Here is a 14,396-nt window from a genome sequence, read left to right on the forward strand (position 1 = left end):
ACGAGTCACGCTGTGGGGAGGCAGGGCAGGGGATCGGGGTCTCTTCAGTGCCGCGAGCACCGTAGCTGGCATCGCTGCTGGCTCAGCACAGCACAGCCGGCACCCGGCACAGCAAGGGGTGCGTGGCTTTGGCAGGCGGCACATGAAGGCTGACGGCGGGTGCAGCAGGTCCCGCTCGCTTGCACGGGATTCCACACACAGAGACAGCTTTTCTGTTTTTTTGGGGATTTTTTTTTTTTAACAGAAGTTTATGGTTATATGCAAATTAGGTCATTAAATGATTTGCATAAAATGTTCGCACGTCAGCGACTAAGTGTTCCTAACTCCCCACCCCCCGAAGGTAGTAATCCTACTCGACTAGCGCTGTCACACGGCCCCGCTGACACCCGCGCACGCACACAGCTCCCCGCTCGCTCACGCGTGCCCGGCCAGCCACGCTCATGGGCCCGGCCCTGGGGCTGCCCGTGCAGGCAGAGAGGCATGGCGGCCGGTGCAGGCAGGCCTCCCGACCGCTTGCGCGCCTTACACACGTGTGTGTATCACCGCCTTCCTCCCCGGGGTGTGCGCGTGTGCCCAGCGTGCTCTCAGCCCACAGAAGGCATGCACGGTGCCGGCCGCACGCGCCCCCTTGTACCTTCCCCGCATTCACAGGCGCCAACCTCGCCGGCGGCCGCACGCTCGCACACGCCTCCCGCAACCCAGGCAGCTGCCACGCACACCCACGCACACCGTTCCCTCACGCGCACGCCTCTCTGTCCATGGCCGGGCACCCACCGCGTGGCCGGAGCCCCGGGAGGTCTGCAGGCACACCATGTCCTTTGCGGGACAGCGTCCCTGCCTGTCCCTAGCTGTTGGTGAGGAAGAGTCGTCTGTGTCTGGAGGCAGAGCCGCGCGGCCGGCCCCGACGCCGGCCCCGGCCCCGGTTTCCGAAGGGGCTTCGGCTGGGCACGGCGGTCTCTCCCCAGCTGGCGGTCCCGGCCTGCGGCTCGGGGAAGCTGGGCTCGGCTTTGGGCTGCTCGAGGAGTGGGCTGGGGTCCGGCCGGGGCTCGGCCGGCGGCGCCTGGCTCTGCCGGGCGCTGGCCCTTTCCTGGCGCAGGTAGCGCAGCTCATCGCGGATGTCCGTCAGGACGCCGAGCAGGCGAAACTGAAGCTCGCGGTCGCGGGCTCTTTCCTCGCGCTGGGTGGCTCGTTCCTCCTGCCACATGGCCAGCTCCTGGTGGTACAGCTGGTCCCACTGCTCCTCCAGGTCCAGTAGGTGATGGATGTTAGTCCTCCAGCTCTCCCGGCGGTCTTCCCGCAGGCGGGAGCAGCCCAGGCCGCGGGGGGGACCGGGGGCGGTGGGGGCGTCCCCCGGGGGGGAGGCGGAGGAGGGCAGCGATTCCTCGGTCAGCGCGCCATGCAGCGGGGAGCGGGCCGGGGGCTCCTCCTCCGCCGTCGGCTTCTCCCAGGTTGGCCCCATCAGTACCCTGGGCAAAGCACCCATCTCCGGGCCCGGGCCCCCTGCCTGCTCCTCCGGGTGCGAGGAGTCGAGCCCTCGGCCCAGAGGGGGCAGGTCGGACACCCCCTCGTGGCCCCAGTCCGAGTGAGCGTCCACCGGGTTGAGAGGGTCCTCAGGCAGGGAGGTGACAGAGCCCTGGGAGCTGCACCGGCGGATCAGCATGGCCTGGCGGGACAGTTTTATATCTTCCTCCGCAGACATGGGGGCCTCGGGCCCGGGCTGCATCCCCACGGCCCCGCCGTGGCCCCTCTCCACCTCCCGGCCTTCCCGTTCCTCCTCCTCTGACATGGAGGCGTAGGAGACAAGGGACTCGTTTCGCAGGGATGGGGAAATGGCTGACATGTCCGGAGTCCGCAGCTCTGGTCCCGACTCAGCTGGAAGAGAAGAGAAGGCCTCCGGTGAGCCCCAGCCGCTGCCCCGGCCCCCTGCCCCTCCCCGACATACAGTTGTCCCCCTCACAGACATCCCTGAGGGACACGAGGCCAATGTGCCTCGTCTGTGCAGCTCTCGCCCCTACCTGCCTCACACACACCACCCGGACCCCGCAGCGAGCTCCCCACGACCCTGCGTGACGCAGGGACAGCCACAGCCTTTGCCTTCCCTTGGATATGCCGCCTTCTCCTACCACCGAACAATCCCCAACAGTTACAAAACTGTGCTCCAGGTTCCCTGTTACACATCTGCAGCTTTTTGGGACTCCCAGACCAGGAGACAATCGGACAGGCTGGGCAGGCGCAGGGAAGCATCTCCGATCGCGGTGTCCTCCGCAGTGCCACCCCCAGCGCCGTGCGACGCTGCGCTGGGACCAGGCTCTTGGTGCAAACCACCACCGCAACCTTTTACCGGCTGCCATACTCCCAGGGGATCTCCATCCATCCCTCCACCACCTAAAGCCCCGCAGCAGCCTGTCCCGCAGCCTTACCCGAACTGCTCTGTCCTTCCCCTCGGCTGTACTCGCAGATGACGGAGGGGTCGGGGCTCTGCACCGCCAGCCGGGGCACGGCGGAGCCCTCCACGTCCGGCAGGGATGAGGGCTGCCCGTTGGTGTCGATGTAGATGCTGGGGTGGCTCACACCAGGCTGCAGGTGCATGAAGGACTGCTTGGTCGCACCGGGGAAGAACAGATCTGCAGGACACAGAGAATCCAGCCTCAGCCGCTGCGACAACGGCACCGGTGACTCACGTGCCCCTATGGAAGGGTGGCCGAGGCCCCCTAGGAGAAGGGTCCCACAGGACTCTGCAGGGGAGCAATGCTGCGCGAGGGGGACATGGTTGCACAGAGGTGCAGATGCTCCTCCTGCAAGGCCAGCCCACCTGATCGCTCACCCTCATCCCCCAGGACCATCTTGAACTCGCCCAGCCCCGAAGAGGTTGGCATCCCCTAAATGTCCCATAAGGACTTCTTCCTCCAGCCCAGAGCTTTTCTGCTCTGCAGCAAGTCGGGCATCTGGTTCAGGGACCACCCGAGCCTGAAACGAGACCCACACCTCCCACCCATCCCCAGTGACACGATCCGAGCTGAAATCAAAGAGCAGAGGAAGGAGCAGGAACAACTAACCCTGGTGACCTCTGGGGACACGAAGAAGACAGACATGTTCCCTCTGGAAATGAAAGGCGGGTATTCGCCTCCTGGCTGGTAACAAAGCCCAGTGGGGGTGTACCCACGGGCCCAGCCCAGCACTACTGTAAGACCAATGTCAGGTCTTTCTCCAACATCTTCCCCCCGAGCATCTCTTGGGCATTTAAACCAAACAGGCATTGCCCAAGAGCAGGATTGGCAAGAGGTCTCTGCGGGAGGCCGAGACACAAGTTCACTCTGTAGGGGTCAAAGGCACAGCCCCATCGAGAAGGCATGGCCCACCCAGAGACCCAGCGGCTCCCCTGGCCACGCACGGCACCCGGGTGTGAAACACTGCAGTGTGATGTTGTGCTGAAGCAGCTGCTCCCGCTCCCTCTGACCTCAGCTAACCAGGGGGGACAGTGACCCTGAGAGGAACAGGGGAAATAATATCCCGTCCCGTCTTTTACCAGCTGCCTTTAGACAGTATCCAGCAAGGCCAGGCACTGGATCAAATTAAAGAAAGGAAAAAAAAACAATAAACCAAAAAGACCCACTCCCACAAAGTTTGAGGTGTTCCTGTTGATCCCAGGTTATTTCCACAGTAGATTTTTAATTCCAGCACACGTAGTTTCCAACCCTGGCGGTTTGCTACTCAGATACAACAGGACCATGGCCCTGCCGGATGCTGTAATCCGAACACAAACTGCGTACGAGAGCAAAACCCCAAAGTCTCCTTCCAGGATCCACGCCGTGCCGGCTAGCACAGAATGCAAACGCTCAGCAGACCCCGGAGCTCAGGGAGGACCGCAGCCTGGTGACGTGACCAGGCCGAACATCACTTGGAGAGCGCAGGCAGGGACACGCAGCATGGGACTCTGCTACTCCAACTCTCCCAGAGAACCACCACGACTGACCTGGGTCCAAGATGATTTCGGGTTCCGAGTCGTGGCTGGCCTGCAAGAAGGTGGAAGCCACCATCTTCTCCAGGGGCGTGAGGCGTGGCTTGTGGAGCGGCCCGCCGGCGCGGTTCATGGGCAGGTGCTTCTTGGAGGTGATCTTTTTCTTGACGTCCAACCGCAGGTCGCGCCACTTGTGCTTGAGGTCGTCAATGGAGCGTTCGGTGTAGCCCAGGAAGTTGACGCGGCTTTGGATTTGGGTCCAGAGCTGCTTCCGCCGCACGGGGTGAGCCCGCAGGGCTTCAGACCCATACAGGGCGCTGAAATGCCGGACCACATTCCAGACCAGAGTCTCAGTCTCGTCATTGGAGAAGTTGGCCTTCCTCTTCCGGCCAGACGCTGGCATCGCCTGCGAGGCTGCGGCAGAGGTGGAAGGGGCACAATTGAACCTCGGTCCCCACTCCTCTCTGTCAGCTCCTGGGGGGAACATGGGGCTGCGGGAGCCCGAGGGAGCCGCGGAGGAGGGAGCCGAAGCAAGAGCCCCCGAGGCATCCATGGCAGGGGAGGCTTGGGCCGGGGAGGATCTAAAGAGCCGCTTCGGCACACCACGCGGCAGGGGGGCACCTCATCCCCTCGCCCCGGCTCGAGAGCACCTGGGAGGGGAGAAAAGGAAAGGGCAGCGGTGGGTGGCGGCAGTGCGGGGTGACGGCGAGGGCCCCCGGCCCTCTCCAACCAGAGGCACCTGGGGGCCCCCAGCCAGCTACCACGGGGGCCGCGGAGAGGGTCATGGTTATGGTGCGCGCATTGGGACCGCGACAAAGGCCGTGGCAAGGGCCATGGCATGCACCTCGGGGCCATGGCGAGCGCCTCAGCCGTGGCACACGCTTCGGGGCCACGGCGAGTGCCTTGGGGCCAGGCTGAGGGCGATGGGGAGCGCCTCTGGCTGCATGGCAAGCACCCCAGGGCCACGGCAGGAGCCACGGCAACAACTTCAGGGCTACAGCGATCGCCCCTGGGCAAGTGAGCACCACAGTGAGGGCCCTGGCCATGGTCAGCACCTCAGCTTCACAGCAAGGACCTCGGTGATGGCAAGCACCTCAGCATCATAGCAAGAGCCATTGCTATGGTGATTCACCAGGGCTGCCGTACAAGGCCTCAGGGCCACGCTGAAGGCCTTGGCCGTGGTGAACACTTCAGGTTCCCAGCAAGGGCCTCGGGGCCATGGCACAGACCTTGGCCATAGCACAGGTTGTGGGGCCGTGGCAAAGGCCTTGGCCATGGTGAGCATCTCAAGGCTATGGTGGAGACCCTGGCCATGATGCAGGCCTTGGTGAGGACCTTGGGGCCATGGCAAAGTCCTTGGTCACAGCACATGGCTCAAGGCCATGGTGAAGACATTAGAGAAGACCTTGGCCATGGTGAGCAGCTCAACCTCCCAGTGAGAGCCTTGGGCCCATGGTGAAGACCATGGCCATGGCAAGTGCTTCAAGGCTGTGACAGAGTCCTTGGCAAAGGCCTTGGCCATGGTGAACACTCAAGCTCCCATTGAGGGCCTTGGAACCATGGCAAAGACTGTGGCAAGTACTTCAAGGCAATGGCAAAGGCCCTTCATCATGGTGAACACCTCAAGCTCCCAGTGAGGCTCTCAGGGCCACGGCAAAGACCATGGCCACGGCGAGTGCTTCAAGGCCATGGTGAAAGCCTTGGCCATGGCGAACACCTTAAGCACTCACAAAGGCCTTCAGGCCACAGCAAAGACCAAGACCATGGCGAGCGCTTCAAGGCCATGGCGAAGACCTTGGCGAAGGCCCTGGCCATGGTGAACACCTCAAGATACCAGTAAGAGCCTTAGGGCCATGGTGAACACCTTGGCGAAGACCTTGGCCACGGTGAACGCCTCAAGGTCCTGGTGAGTGCCTCTGGGCCACGGCCAACACCTTGGCCCCAGCAAGCGCCTCAAGGCCCCGGTGAGCTCCGGAGGGCCGTGTCGTGGACCCTGGCAAGGCTCTTGCCCACGCCGCAGGCCTTGGCCCCGCCGGCCCCCTCAGCCCCCCAGCACCGTGGCAGAGCCTTCCACCGCCCTCAGCACCCCCAGGCCCCACCGAGACCCCTCCGGAGGCCACCTCAGACCCCCACCCACCCTCTCCCCGCTCCAACGGCTTCTCCCCACCCCCACCCCCCCTCAGCGGCGGGGGTACCCCGGGCTGGGGTAAGGGGGGAACCGGTTACCGGCTGCCCCCCCCCGCCCCAGGGCACGGCCGGGGCCTTCAGCGGGGCGGCTTTTGTTCGCGCCTCCGCCGGGCACCGGGGACAAAGGGGCCGGTGCCTGCCCCCGGGGAGGGGGGGCCTGGGGGGCAAGCACCGACCCCGGCCGCAGGCCTTTTCCCCCCACACACCCCTCAACACCCCCCGGGGCAGGACGGCGGCGCCTACCTGTGCCGGGACGGGCGTGTGAAGGGCCGGGGGGGGGGGGAAGGGGGGGGGGAAAGGGGAAGGGGAGGGGGGGGGTTGAGCGGGGACCGGCGGCGGCGGCGGGGCCGGGCTGGGAAGTGGCAACGGGGGGTGTTGGGGGGGGGGGGGGGGGCGGGGGTAAGGGGACGGGGAGGGGGGGGGAGGGGGCCTTCAGCTCCGGCGACGGCGGCGGCGGCGGCGGCGGCGGGTAATGGCTCCCGCCTCGGCGGAACTCGCCTTCATTTCCTCCGCCTCCGAGCGGCGGCAGCGGCGCGGCGCGGCGCGGCGCGGGCCCTGCGCGCGCCCGCCCTTGGGCGCCCCCTGGCGGCACCGCCGCGGAGCAACGGCGCGAAGCGGCCCCGGGACCGGAGGGGGGGGGGGGCTGAGATGGGGGGGGGGGGGACGGGACACCCCCGTGGGTGTGCGTCTCCGTGGGGGCACACACACACACACACACACACACACACACACACACACACACACACCGGCCGTGCGTGCCCCCCCCCCCCCCGGGTGCGCATCCCGGTGGGCACCCCCCTGCGCACCCCCCGGGTGTCCCTCACACCCTTTTCCTTTGCACCCCGATGCCCCCTCCCCCCTCCGATATTCTCTGTCCCTGCACCCCTGGGGGGCCCCCTGTGTCCTCCTGATTGTGCATCCCCGCGGGGACCCCCCCGGGGCACCCCATTCCTGCACCCCCGTGTGTCCCTGCACCCGCTTGTGCCCCTGGCACCCCCATGTGCCATGCACGCCCATGCCCCCCCCCCCCCTCACTCTCCCTGTGCCCCCGGGGAGCCCCGTGTACCCCTGAGATGGTGCATCCCCCCTGGGTTCTCCCCTGTGCACCCCATCCCTGCCCCCCCCGGGCGCTGCGTGCACCCCCCCGTGACTGTGCATCCCCTCTCGGTAGCCCCCCCGTGTGCTCGGGGCACCCCCACGGGGAAGTCCTGCATCCCCGAGGGGGGGGGTTGTACCCCATGTCCCATGCCCCTCGCACACGCCACTGGCTGCGTCCCAGTGGGTGCCCCGATGGGTGTCCCCCCCCCCACCCCAGACACCCCGCTGAGCACCTCCTGGGTGTCCTGCCCAGGTGTGACCCAACAGGCATCTCCCACCCAACACCCCACCCCCCCACCATGAGACCCCCCCCAGGCCACCGCCGCTCACCCTCCTCCCCCGGGGTCCTGGCGGGGGTCGGCTGCGAGGGCTGGGTGCGGAGCACCCCTGGGTGCCACGGGGACAACCCTGTCCCCACCACGGGCTCCAGCCCAGCCTGGCGGCCTGGGGGTTCTCCACGCACATGCAGGAGGTCATCCCCATGTCCCATCCCATCTCAGGGACCCCGGTGTGGCAGGGTCACCATGCCAGGGACAGGGTGCCTGGGGGTGCCTTTTAGGGCGCACAGTCTCACATACACAGGGGGGCCGTGCAGGGGACCCCCATGTGCACACGGGTCATCGGGCAGGTCCCCGCTGCTGGTGGGTGCTGCCCGCAGCCCTGGCACCCGCGTGGGGACGGCACACATCAGGGTGCTGCGGGGGCCCAGGAGCGGCCGCGGTGTCACCAGACCAGGTGGTCATGTCCCCAGGCCAGGGGGAGAGAGGGGAAGGGGAGGTTTGGGGTGGCCCCGCTGGTCCCAGCAGCCCCAGGGGAGCGCAGGGGCTCTGCCCGGCTCACGGCAGGGCTTGAAGTGACGTTAAAATATCACAACCACCACCCGCGCTGCGCTTTGCTGAAATCGGCCTTTTTAATGCCTGTCACAAACCTCCGGGCACCATGCGGTGACAGCAGCTGGTGGCACCCGGTCCCCCCAAACACCCACAGGGAGCCACTGTCCCCGGCATGGGGACACCCCAGCACCACCCCACGTCCCCTCCCAGCAAACACAACTACCCCACTCGGGGCAAATTCCCCCCGGGCCAGTTCCACAATGGCTCTCGCTGGCTGCAGAAGCCACCAGACAGGAGGTTTAGGCAGTGGGTTCGTGTCCCCAGCGCTGCCACCGCCAGCTCCCAGCACTGCCCCGAGGGGGTGACAGCCAAAGCATGGTGGCTCCGCAGCCCCCACGCATGGCACTCCCCAACAGGCACTCGCTTTACCCCCACGCCACGCGGACCCACAGCAAACCCCACGGCCAACTCAGCTGGCACCGCCGCAGGGGACGGTGGCCAGGCCAGTCCGGTGATGGTCCTGATGAGCTCCGGTCCCCGGCATGGGCATGAGCGGGTCTGGCCGCTCTGCTCACTGCTTGGGAGGGGTGTCCCCAATGACGGCTTGCCCAGCGCCGGCTGACACCATGTGCACCGCGTCCTCCAGCTCATAGAAGGCCTGGAAGAGGTCTGGCGAGGTGGCCCGGCACTCCAGGTACCGCCGCAGCGTGGCCAGGCTGCCCCAGACCTCCTGCTCCGAGGGGCAGGGCTGCACCGGCTCTCCCACCTCCTCGCCTTCCGCCGTCCCCTCATCCCCGTCTGCCTCCCCGTTGCGCTCCAGCTGCTCCTGGCTGAGCGAGCCGGGTGCCGGGGCGAGTGCCGGGGCCTCGGCGCCGGCATCGGGGCTGAAACCGGCAGCACGGAAGCAGCTGGCGATGAGCCCCGGGCGCACGTCGCCCCAGGCTTGCGCCAGCATGTGCATGGCATCCAGGAGGGTCGGCTGCCTCGCGCCGCGCTCCGCCGGCAGCCACCTCAGCAACCGCCGCCGGTAGTGGCCCTTGAGGTCGTTGGCGATGCCACGGTCCAGGGTGGTGGCCGGCGGGATGAAGAGCATCCTGACGTTGGAGAGCTGGAGGTAGGGGTGCGCCTCGCGCTTGGCGAGGAGGAGGAGGACACTCTTCCCCTGCAGCTGCATCCCCTCGTTGAACTCCCGCAGCCACTCGGCGAAGAGGGGGGCCGTCATGCTGGCCAGGCTGCCGGCACGGTAGCTCCACGGCATCTGCCCCAGGTTGACGCCCTGCAGGCAGCGGGGTCGGGGGCTCTCCCCCACCGCCCGCAGCGGGGTCTTCTCCGAGCCGTCGGCGTTGGCGCAGAACAGGACCGTCAGCCGGTCGCTGGCGCTCTCGCCCTTACCGGGGGAGCTGGTTGGGAGGAGGACCCCCGTCTCCCCGCAGACGTAGATTTCTGAGGGCGCGTAGGTGCGGAGGAGGCCGGGGAGCACCGCGCCGGCCCAGTGCTCGGCTGTGGGCTGCTCCGCATCCCCTTTCTCCGCCGGCGGCTTCTTAAAGGCGAGGTTGTGGCGAGCCCCAAAGCGCGCCAGCCAGCCACCGCTGGGCTCCGGGTCGGGCCGGCCCAGCGCCTCGGCGAGGTGTTTGGCCTTGAGGTGGAGGAGCGAGCTGCTGCCGGGCAGGTCGGTGGCGCGGGCGCCCTCCACCCAGCGCAGCAGGGCGGCCTCGAGTGCTGCGTCCTTCCCCTCCCGCTTGCGTTTGCGCTCCGGGTCGCCGTTGCGGTGCCACTCACTCAGGATCCGCTCCTTGTTCTTGATGATGCGGCAGATCTGGGGTTGCGACACCCCGAAGCGCTTGGCCAGCTCGCTCTGCGACACCTTGGGGCCCTCCAGCATCTCCAGCACCCGCACCTTCTCCGTCAGCGACAGCTCCTTCCGCTCCTTTCGGGGAGCCGCCGGCCCCCCCTCCGCCATCCCCGGGGAGCGGCCGGCGCAGGCAGCGGGGCGGCAGGGGTTGCCCGCCACCCCCAGCCCCGCCGGCTCGGCGAAGCCTCTCCCGCAGCGGCCACAGGCGTAGCCGCGCTCCCCGCCGTGCGCCAACCGGTGCCGCACCAGGTCTGGTTTCTGCCCAAAGCCTCGGCCGCACTCGGCGCACTCCAGCGGCGGCTCTCCCGGCCGGCGGCAGTGGCTCTCGAAGGCGGGCGGTGGGGCGATGAAGCCCCCGTTACCGGGATTCGGCTCCGGCTCAGGGACGCCACAGTAGCTGCAGCCGGGGCCGGTGTGGCGGGACGGGGGGGACGCGGGCGGCGGGGACACCCCCTCCTCGCTCTTCACCTCAGTCCCTGCGGAGACAGGAGCGCGTTGGGGAGAGACCCCGCGGGACCAAGCCCCCCAGTCCGGCAGGTTCCCCCCCGTTCCCCGGTCCCACCCGTGTCCCGCTCACCCTGGGAGGGGCCGGTGGGCGCCGTACGTGGACGGGGGTCCCGGTGCTCCCCGTAGCACCCCGCCACCGCCTCCCCTCGCTCCACCTCGGCCAGGATGTCGGGTTTGGTGACGCCGTAACCTGTGACAGAGACAAGAGGAGGGACAGCCGGTGATGCCGCCGCACGGCGGCCGGTTGCGACGGGCCTGGGCTGCTCCCGCCAACCACCGGTGCCGGTGCTGCCGGTGTCGCTCGCAGCCAGGCCATGACCGGGGCTGGTGTCGGGCTGGACCTGCATCCCTCACCCAGGGCAACGGGGCACTCACGGTCCTCCTTCATGGCACCGGCCCGGTCCTCGGGGAGATGGGGCGGCCGCTCCCGGTGCCGCTCCCGGTGCCGCTGCTGGCGAGGCCTCACCTGCGGTCGGGACGGCGGCGGTTGAACGATGCGCCGCACCGGGATGACGGCGCACGGCGCGGCGGGGGAAAAGGGGGACGGGGCGGCGGCGGCGGCGGCGGCGGGAGGGCCGCCCGTGGAGGGAGGGAGGGCGGGCGACCGGTACCGGGCACCGCCAAGACCCGGTGGGCCCCGTTCCCGCGCCGGGCCCTGTCCCCTCCTGTCCGGTGGGTCCCGGTGCGGCCGCGGCCCCGCCCCCGCCCCGCGCGGCCCCGCCCCCGCCCCGCGCGGCCCCGCCACCGGCGGCGGGAGCGCGCGGCCCCCGCGCACGCCTCCCCCCCTTGCCCCGCTATTGGTCCGCCGCCAGCGGATTGGCAGCGCCAATGCCCAATCAGCGCAGCGGCCCGGTGGCCGCCCTCCCCGGCGCTGCGCGGTCCGCCCGCGCGCTAGGTGGCGCTGCGGCGCCGGCTTAGCCCCCCCCCCCCCTCCGTCCCCCCCGTCCCCTCCTCTCCCTCCCCGCCGCCAGCTCCCAGCGTGCCCCGCGCTCTCGGCATGGCCGCTCTGCCCCGCCGCTGCTGAGGAGGCGCCGGGCCCGCTCCGTTCCGCCGCCCCCCGCTCCGTTCCGCCGCCGCCCCCGCCCGCCGAGCTCCGCAGGGCCATGGCCGACTGGGCCCCCGCTCAGGTAAGCGCTGTCGCCCCCCCCCCACCGGCTGACGCCCCCCGGCCAGGCCCCGTCTGCTGTCCCCCGGCGGCGGCCGGGCCCGCGGGCCCTCGGAGGCGGTGCGGGCCCGTCCCTTCCCCTCGCGGAGCCCCGTTCAACCCCTCGCTCGGTCGGCGGAGCCCACGGCGCGGTCTGTGTCCCTCCCCGCAGGAGCTGGAGTGGGAGATGGAGTCCCAGGAGCTGGCCCTGGAGCAGCCCCTGGCCGCCCCGGAGCAGGGCCCCGCCGGGGAGGCCGAGCTGCCGGCCGCCGAGATCTCCCTGACGCTGGTCACCGAGATCCAGGCCGTGGACAGGAAGGTGGACGCCCAGGCGGCCCAGCTGATGAACCTGGAGGGCAGGATGAGGATGGCGGAAACCAAGCTGATCGGCTGCGAGAAGACGGCGGTGGAGTTCGGGAACCAGCTGGAGAGCAAGTGGACCGCGCTGGGCACCCTCATCCAGGAGTACGGGCAGCTGCAGAAGAGGCTGGAGAACATGGAGAACTTGCTGAAGAACAGGAACTTCTGGATCCTGCGGCTGCCCCCCGGGGCAAAGGGGGAGGTCCCCAAGGTAACGGTTCTCTGCTCTGTCTTTAAAACGGGGTTGTTCTGCATATACTCCGCGCTCACAACCCTATTTCAGGGCAGCTGCGGTGCTGAGTGGGACACAGCTTCTCTGCAGCGGTGTCATTCCTTTAGTGCTTGGCAAGAAGCGCCAGCACAGGTCACTTTGCATTAATTACACACTGTACATTGTCTATATGTGATCCTCACCAAAATGCACAGGAGTCACAAACTCCTTAGTGTGGCCGGAGCCGTGTTTGGGTCACGCAGAATTGCATGGCTCAGCCCTGTGTGCCTGGTGGGTTTGGAAATGTATCCCGAGTTCCTCTTTGGAGGCAATTACAGCAGAACTGCCTCAAAAATGAAGTGGGAAGAGTCTGTGTCAGGCGTTGTGCGTGAGTGCAGGGAGGCTGAGCAGGAGGCAGGTAGGTGACGAGGGAAAACCCCGTCATGGCCCTTGCAGGCAGGGGTGAAGCTGCCTGAGCCGGGCACAGGGGCTGAGCGAGGGGCGTGGGATGGAGCAGGCGTTGCTGCACAGGACTGTCCTGCGCAGTGCTTGAGGAGTTTGAATGAGAAAACGTCCCCGGGTGTTTTCTTCAACAAGAAGCAAAACATCTTGAGTGTACGATGCTTCTATTTGCAGGTCCCCGTGGCTTTCAACGATGCTTCCTTTAACTTCTCTGAGGAGGAGTGGAAGAGCTTGAACGAGTGGCAGAAGGAGCTTTACAGGCATATCATGAAAGGCAACTACGAGGCCGTCATCTCAATGGGTAAAGACAAGCTGGGGTTTCCCCTGAGCCTTCTGATGTGCCAGGTTTTCCCGGGGCCTGGCGGATGGAAGCACCGCTGTGCCTGGCAGGATCGGGGAGGGTGGATGGTGTGCTGGTCTAGGAACTTCCAACAGCAGTCCTGGCCATAAGGTCAGTCCTCACCAGTTCAGTTTAGCGGTGGATGGACGTCCCCAGCATCACTGCAGTGACTGCGTCTCTCTTGACGGTCTCTGTGGCCGGTAGGAGCCGAGCGAGTGCCTGGGTCATGAGGAGGAGGGGAAGCGAGAGGACCTTCAAACCAAGTAAAGATGGGGGAGAGGGGATTTTCTTTGTCACGCAAAGGTCCACACATCCACTGCGCTGGGTGCATCAGCCCGCTCGCCGCTTAGGGCAGCAAGAGGGGTGCCCTGCCTCTGAGGTTCCTTCCAGCCCTTTGTGTGGGTGATCAGTCCTTCAGCTGCAGAGTCTTTTGTAAGGGAGGAGAGCGAGATTTGTCGGCCGTCTGCTGCCTTGGTGCTCTGTCTGAGCCCAGCCTTGACCCAGGGAACGTTTCTTGCGCAAGCTGTTGCGATATCTGCTCCTGTAGTGCCGGGTAGAGCTGGGGAGAAGCAGCGAGCAAAGGCAGGCTCTGCCTTCCGCTTTTCCTTCCAGCGGCTCAGGGCAGTGCGTTTACAGGTAAACGTACTCTGCTCACTCCTGCCAGTCCCAGCTGTGGGGATTCCCTCTGGGGGACGCGTTGGCTTCACGAGCACCTACGTGTGTTCTGAGAAATGACTTTGCCGTGGCTGGATGTCCACGTGCGTTGGGTGGGAGCGCAGACGCAGTCCCTGGTAGACAGGCGTCTCCTCCCTGTGCTGAGGCCACTGGTGTGCAGGCTCACCCGCCACCTGGCCGTCTAACTCTGGCCAATCCAGGCCTTTGATCCTTTTTTTTTTTTTTTTTTTCCTTTCTTCCTTTATTTTTTTGGACAGAGGTCTTCTGCAGTCCCTGTGCGCAAGGGAAAAAGGTGAAGGATAAATACTGCCCCCCATTCTCCTGTTTAAAAACCAATCCTGCATCCTACACTAGAGGCGCAGGAACGTAGCAGTCCCGCTGAAGGGGATCTGTGGATCTGAGCCTGGAGCTTAGAAAAATGTATCTGTGCTTCATCTGAAGGTTTCCTTTGAGTAATGAGGTTTAGGGGTTTGGCCCTCGTATAAGGCAAACAGATCCACCAGAGCAGTGGTGGAAATTAATACCCAGAGGCTCACACTTGTTTGGAAATGAAGTTTTCCACTCTCCACCCTAGGAGAGATTGTGATTGTCCCCTTTCCCCCACCAAAATCCGCAAGCAGCCTGTGACTCGGACGAGTAGGATGGAGCGGTCCTGGCTGGAGGGAACCGCATGGGGAGGGCACTTCCCCTGCTGCCGCTGGCTGACAGCTCTGATGCTGTCCCCGAGCTGAAGTCCCCATTGTAATGGATCCGCGGACCTTAGCAGAGA

General features: G+C 66.6%; 3 protein-coding genes across 3 annotated transcripts; 1 reads left to right on the forward strand and 2 right to left on the reverse strand.

The window, feature by feature from the left end:
- Window positions 1–214: 214 nt before the first annotated feature.
- Window positions 215–4,409, reverse strand: LOC309686596 (uncharacterized protein). Its single transcript, XM_082499325.1, has 3 exons — window positions 3,974–4,409; window positions 2,421–2,624; window positions 215–1,872 (listed from the first exon to the last, which is right to left on the reverse strand). The coding sequence occupies exons 1-3, from the start codon at window positions 4,359–4,361 to the stop codon at window positions 845–847; spliced, it is 1,620 nt and encodes a 539-aa protein (XP_082355451.1). The 5' UTR covers window positions 4,362–4,409; the 3' UTR covers window positions 215–844.
- A 3,726-nt stretch (window positions 4,410–8,135) lies between these two features.
- LOC309686594 (tigger transposable element-derived protein 3-like) lies at window positions 8,136–11,015 on the reverse strand. The gene is given in 3 exon segments (XM_082499323.1): window positions 8,136–10,464; window positions 10,467–10,625; window positions 10,790–11,015. Coding segments are annotated over 3 exon segments (2,010 nt in total). The 5' UTR covers window positions 10,824–11,015; the 3' UTR covers window positions 8,136–8,647.
- LOC309669146 (zinc finger protein 398-like) lies at window positions 10,848–14,395 on the forward strand (the record flags this gene model as incomplete). The annotated part of the gene is made up of 5 exons (XM_082479749.1): window positions 10,848–10,865; window positions 11,407–11,562; window positions 11,752–12,150; window positions 12,787–12,913; window positions 14,248–14,395. The coding sequence occupies 5 exons, from the start codon at window positions 10,848–10,850 to the stop codon at window positions 14,265–14,267; spliced, it is 720 nt and encodes a 239-aa protein (XP_082335875.1). The 3' UTR covers window positions 14,268–14,395.
- Between the last annotated feature and the right edge of the window lies 1 nt (window position 14,396).

Source organism: Vanellus vanellus (assembly GCF_965231255.1).
Source record: "Vanellus vanellus genome assembly, chromosome: 2".
Taxonomy (NCBI): Eukaryota; Metazoa; Chordata; class Aves; order Charadriiformes; family Charadriidae; genus Vanellus; species Vanellus vanellus.

What these genes read in the sequence shown, in the direction of transcription:
- LOC309686596 (XM_082499325.1), bottom strand. Translation starts at nt 4,361, where the DNA reads ATGCCAGCGTCTGGCCGGAAGAGGAAGGCCAACTTCTCCAATGACGAG. An exon ending in CGAAATCATCTTGGACCCAG is followed by an intron (nt 2,625 to 3,973) that starts GTCAGTCGTGGT and finishes TGTGTCCTGCAG; the next exon opens with ATCTGTTCTTCCCCGGTGCG. An exon ending in GGAAGGACAGAGCAGTTCGG is followed by an intron (nt 1,873 to 2,420) that starts GTAAGGCTGCGG and finishes CTTCTCTTCCAG; the next exon opens with CTGAGTCGGGACCAGAGCTG.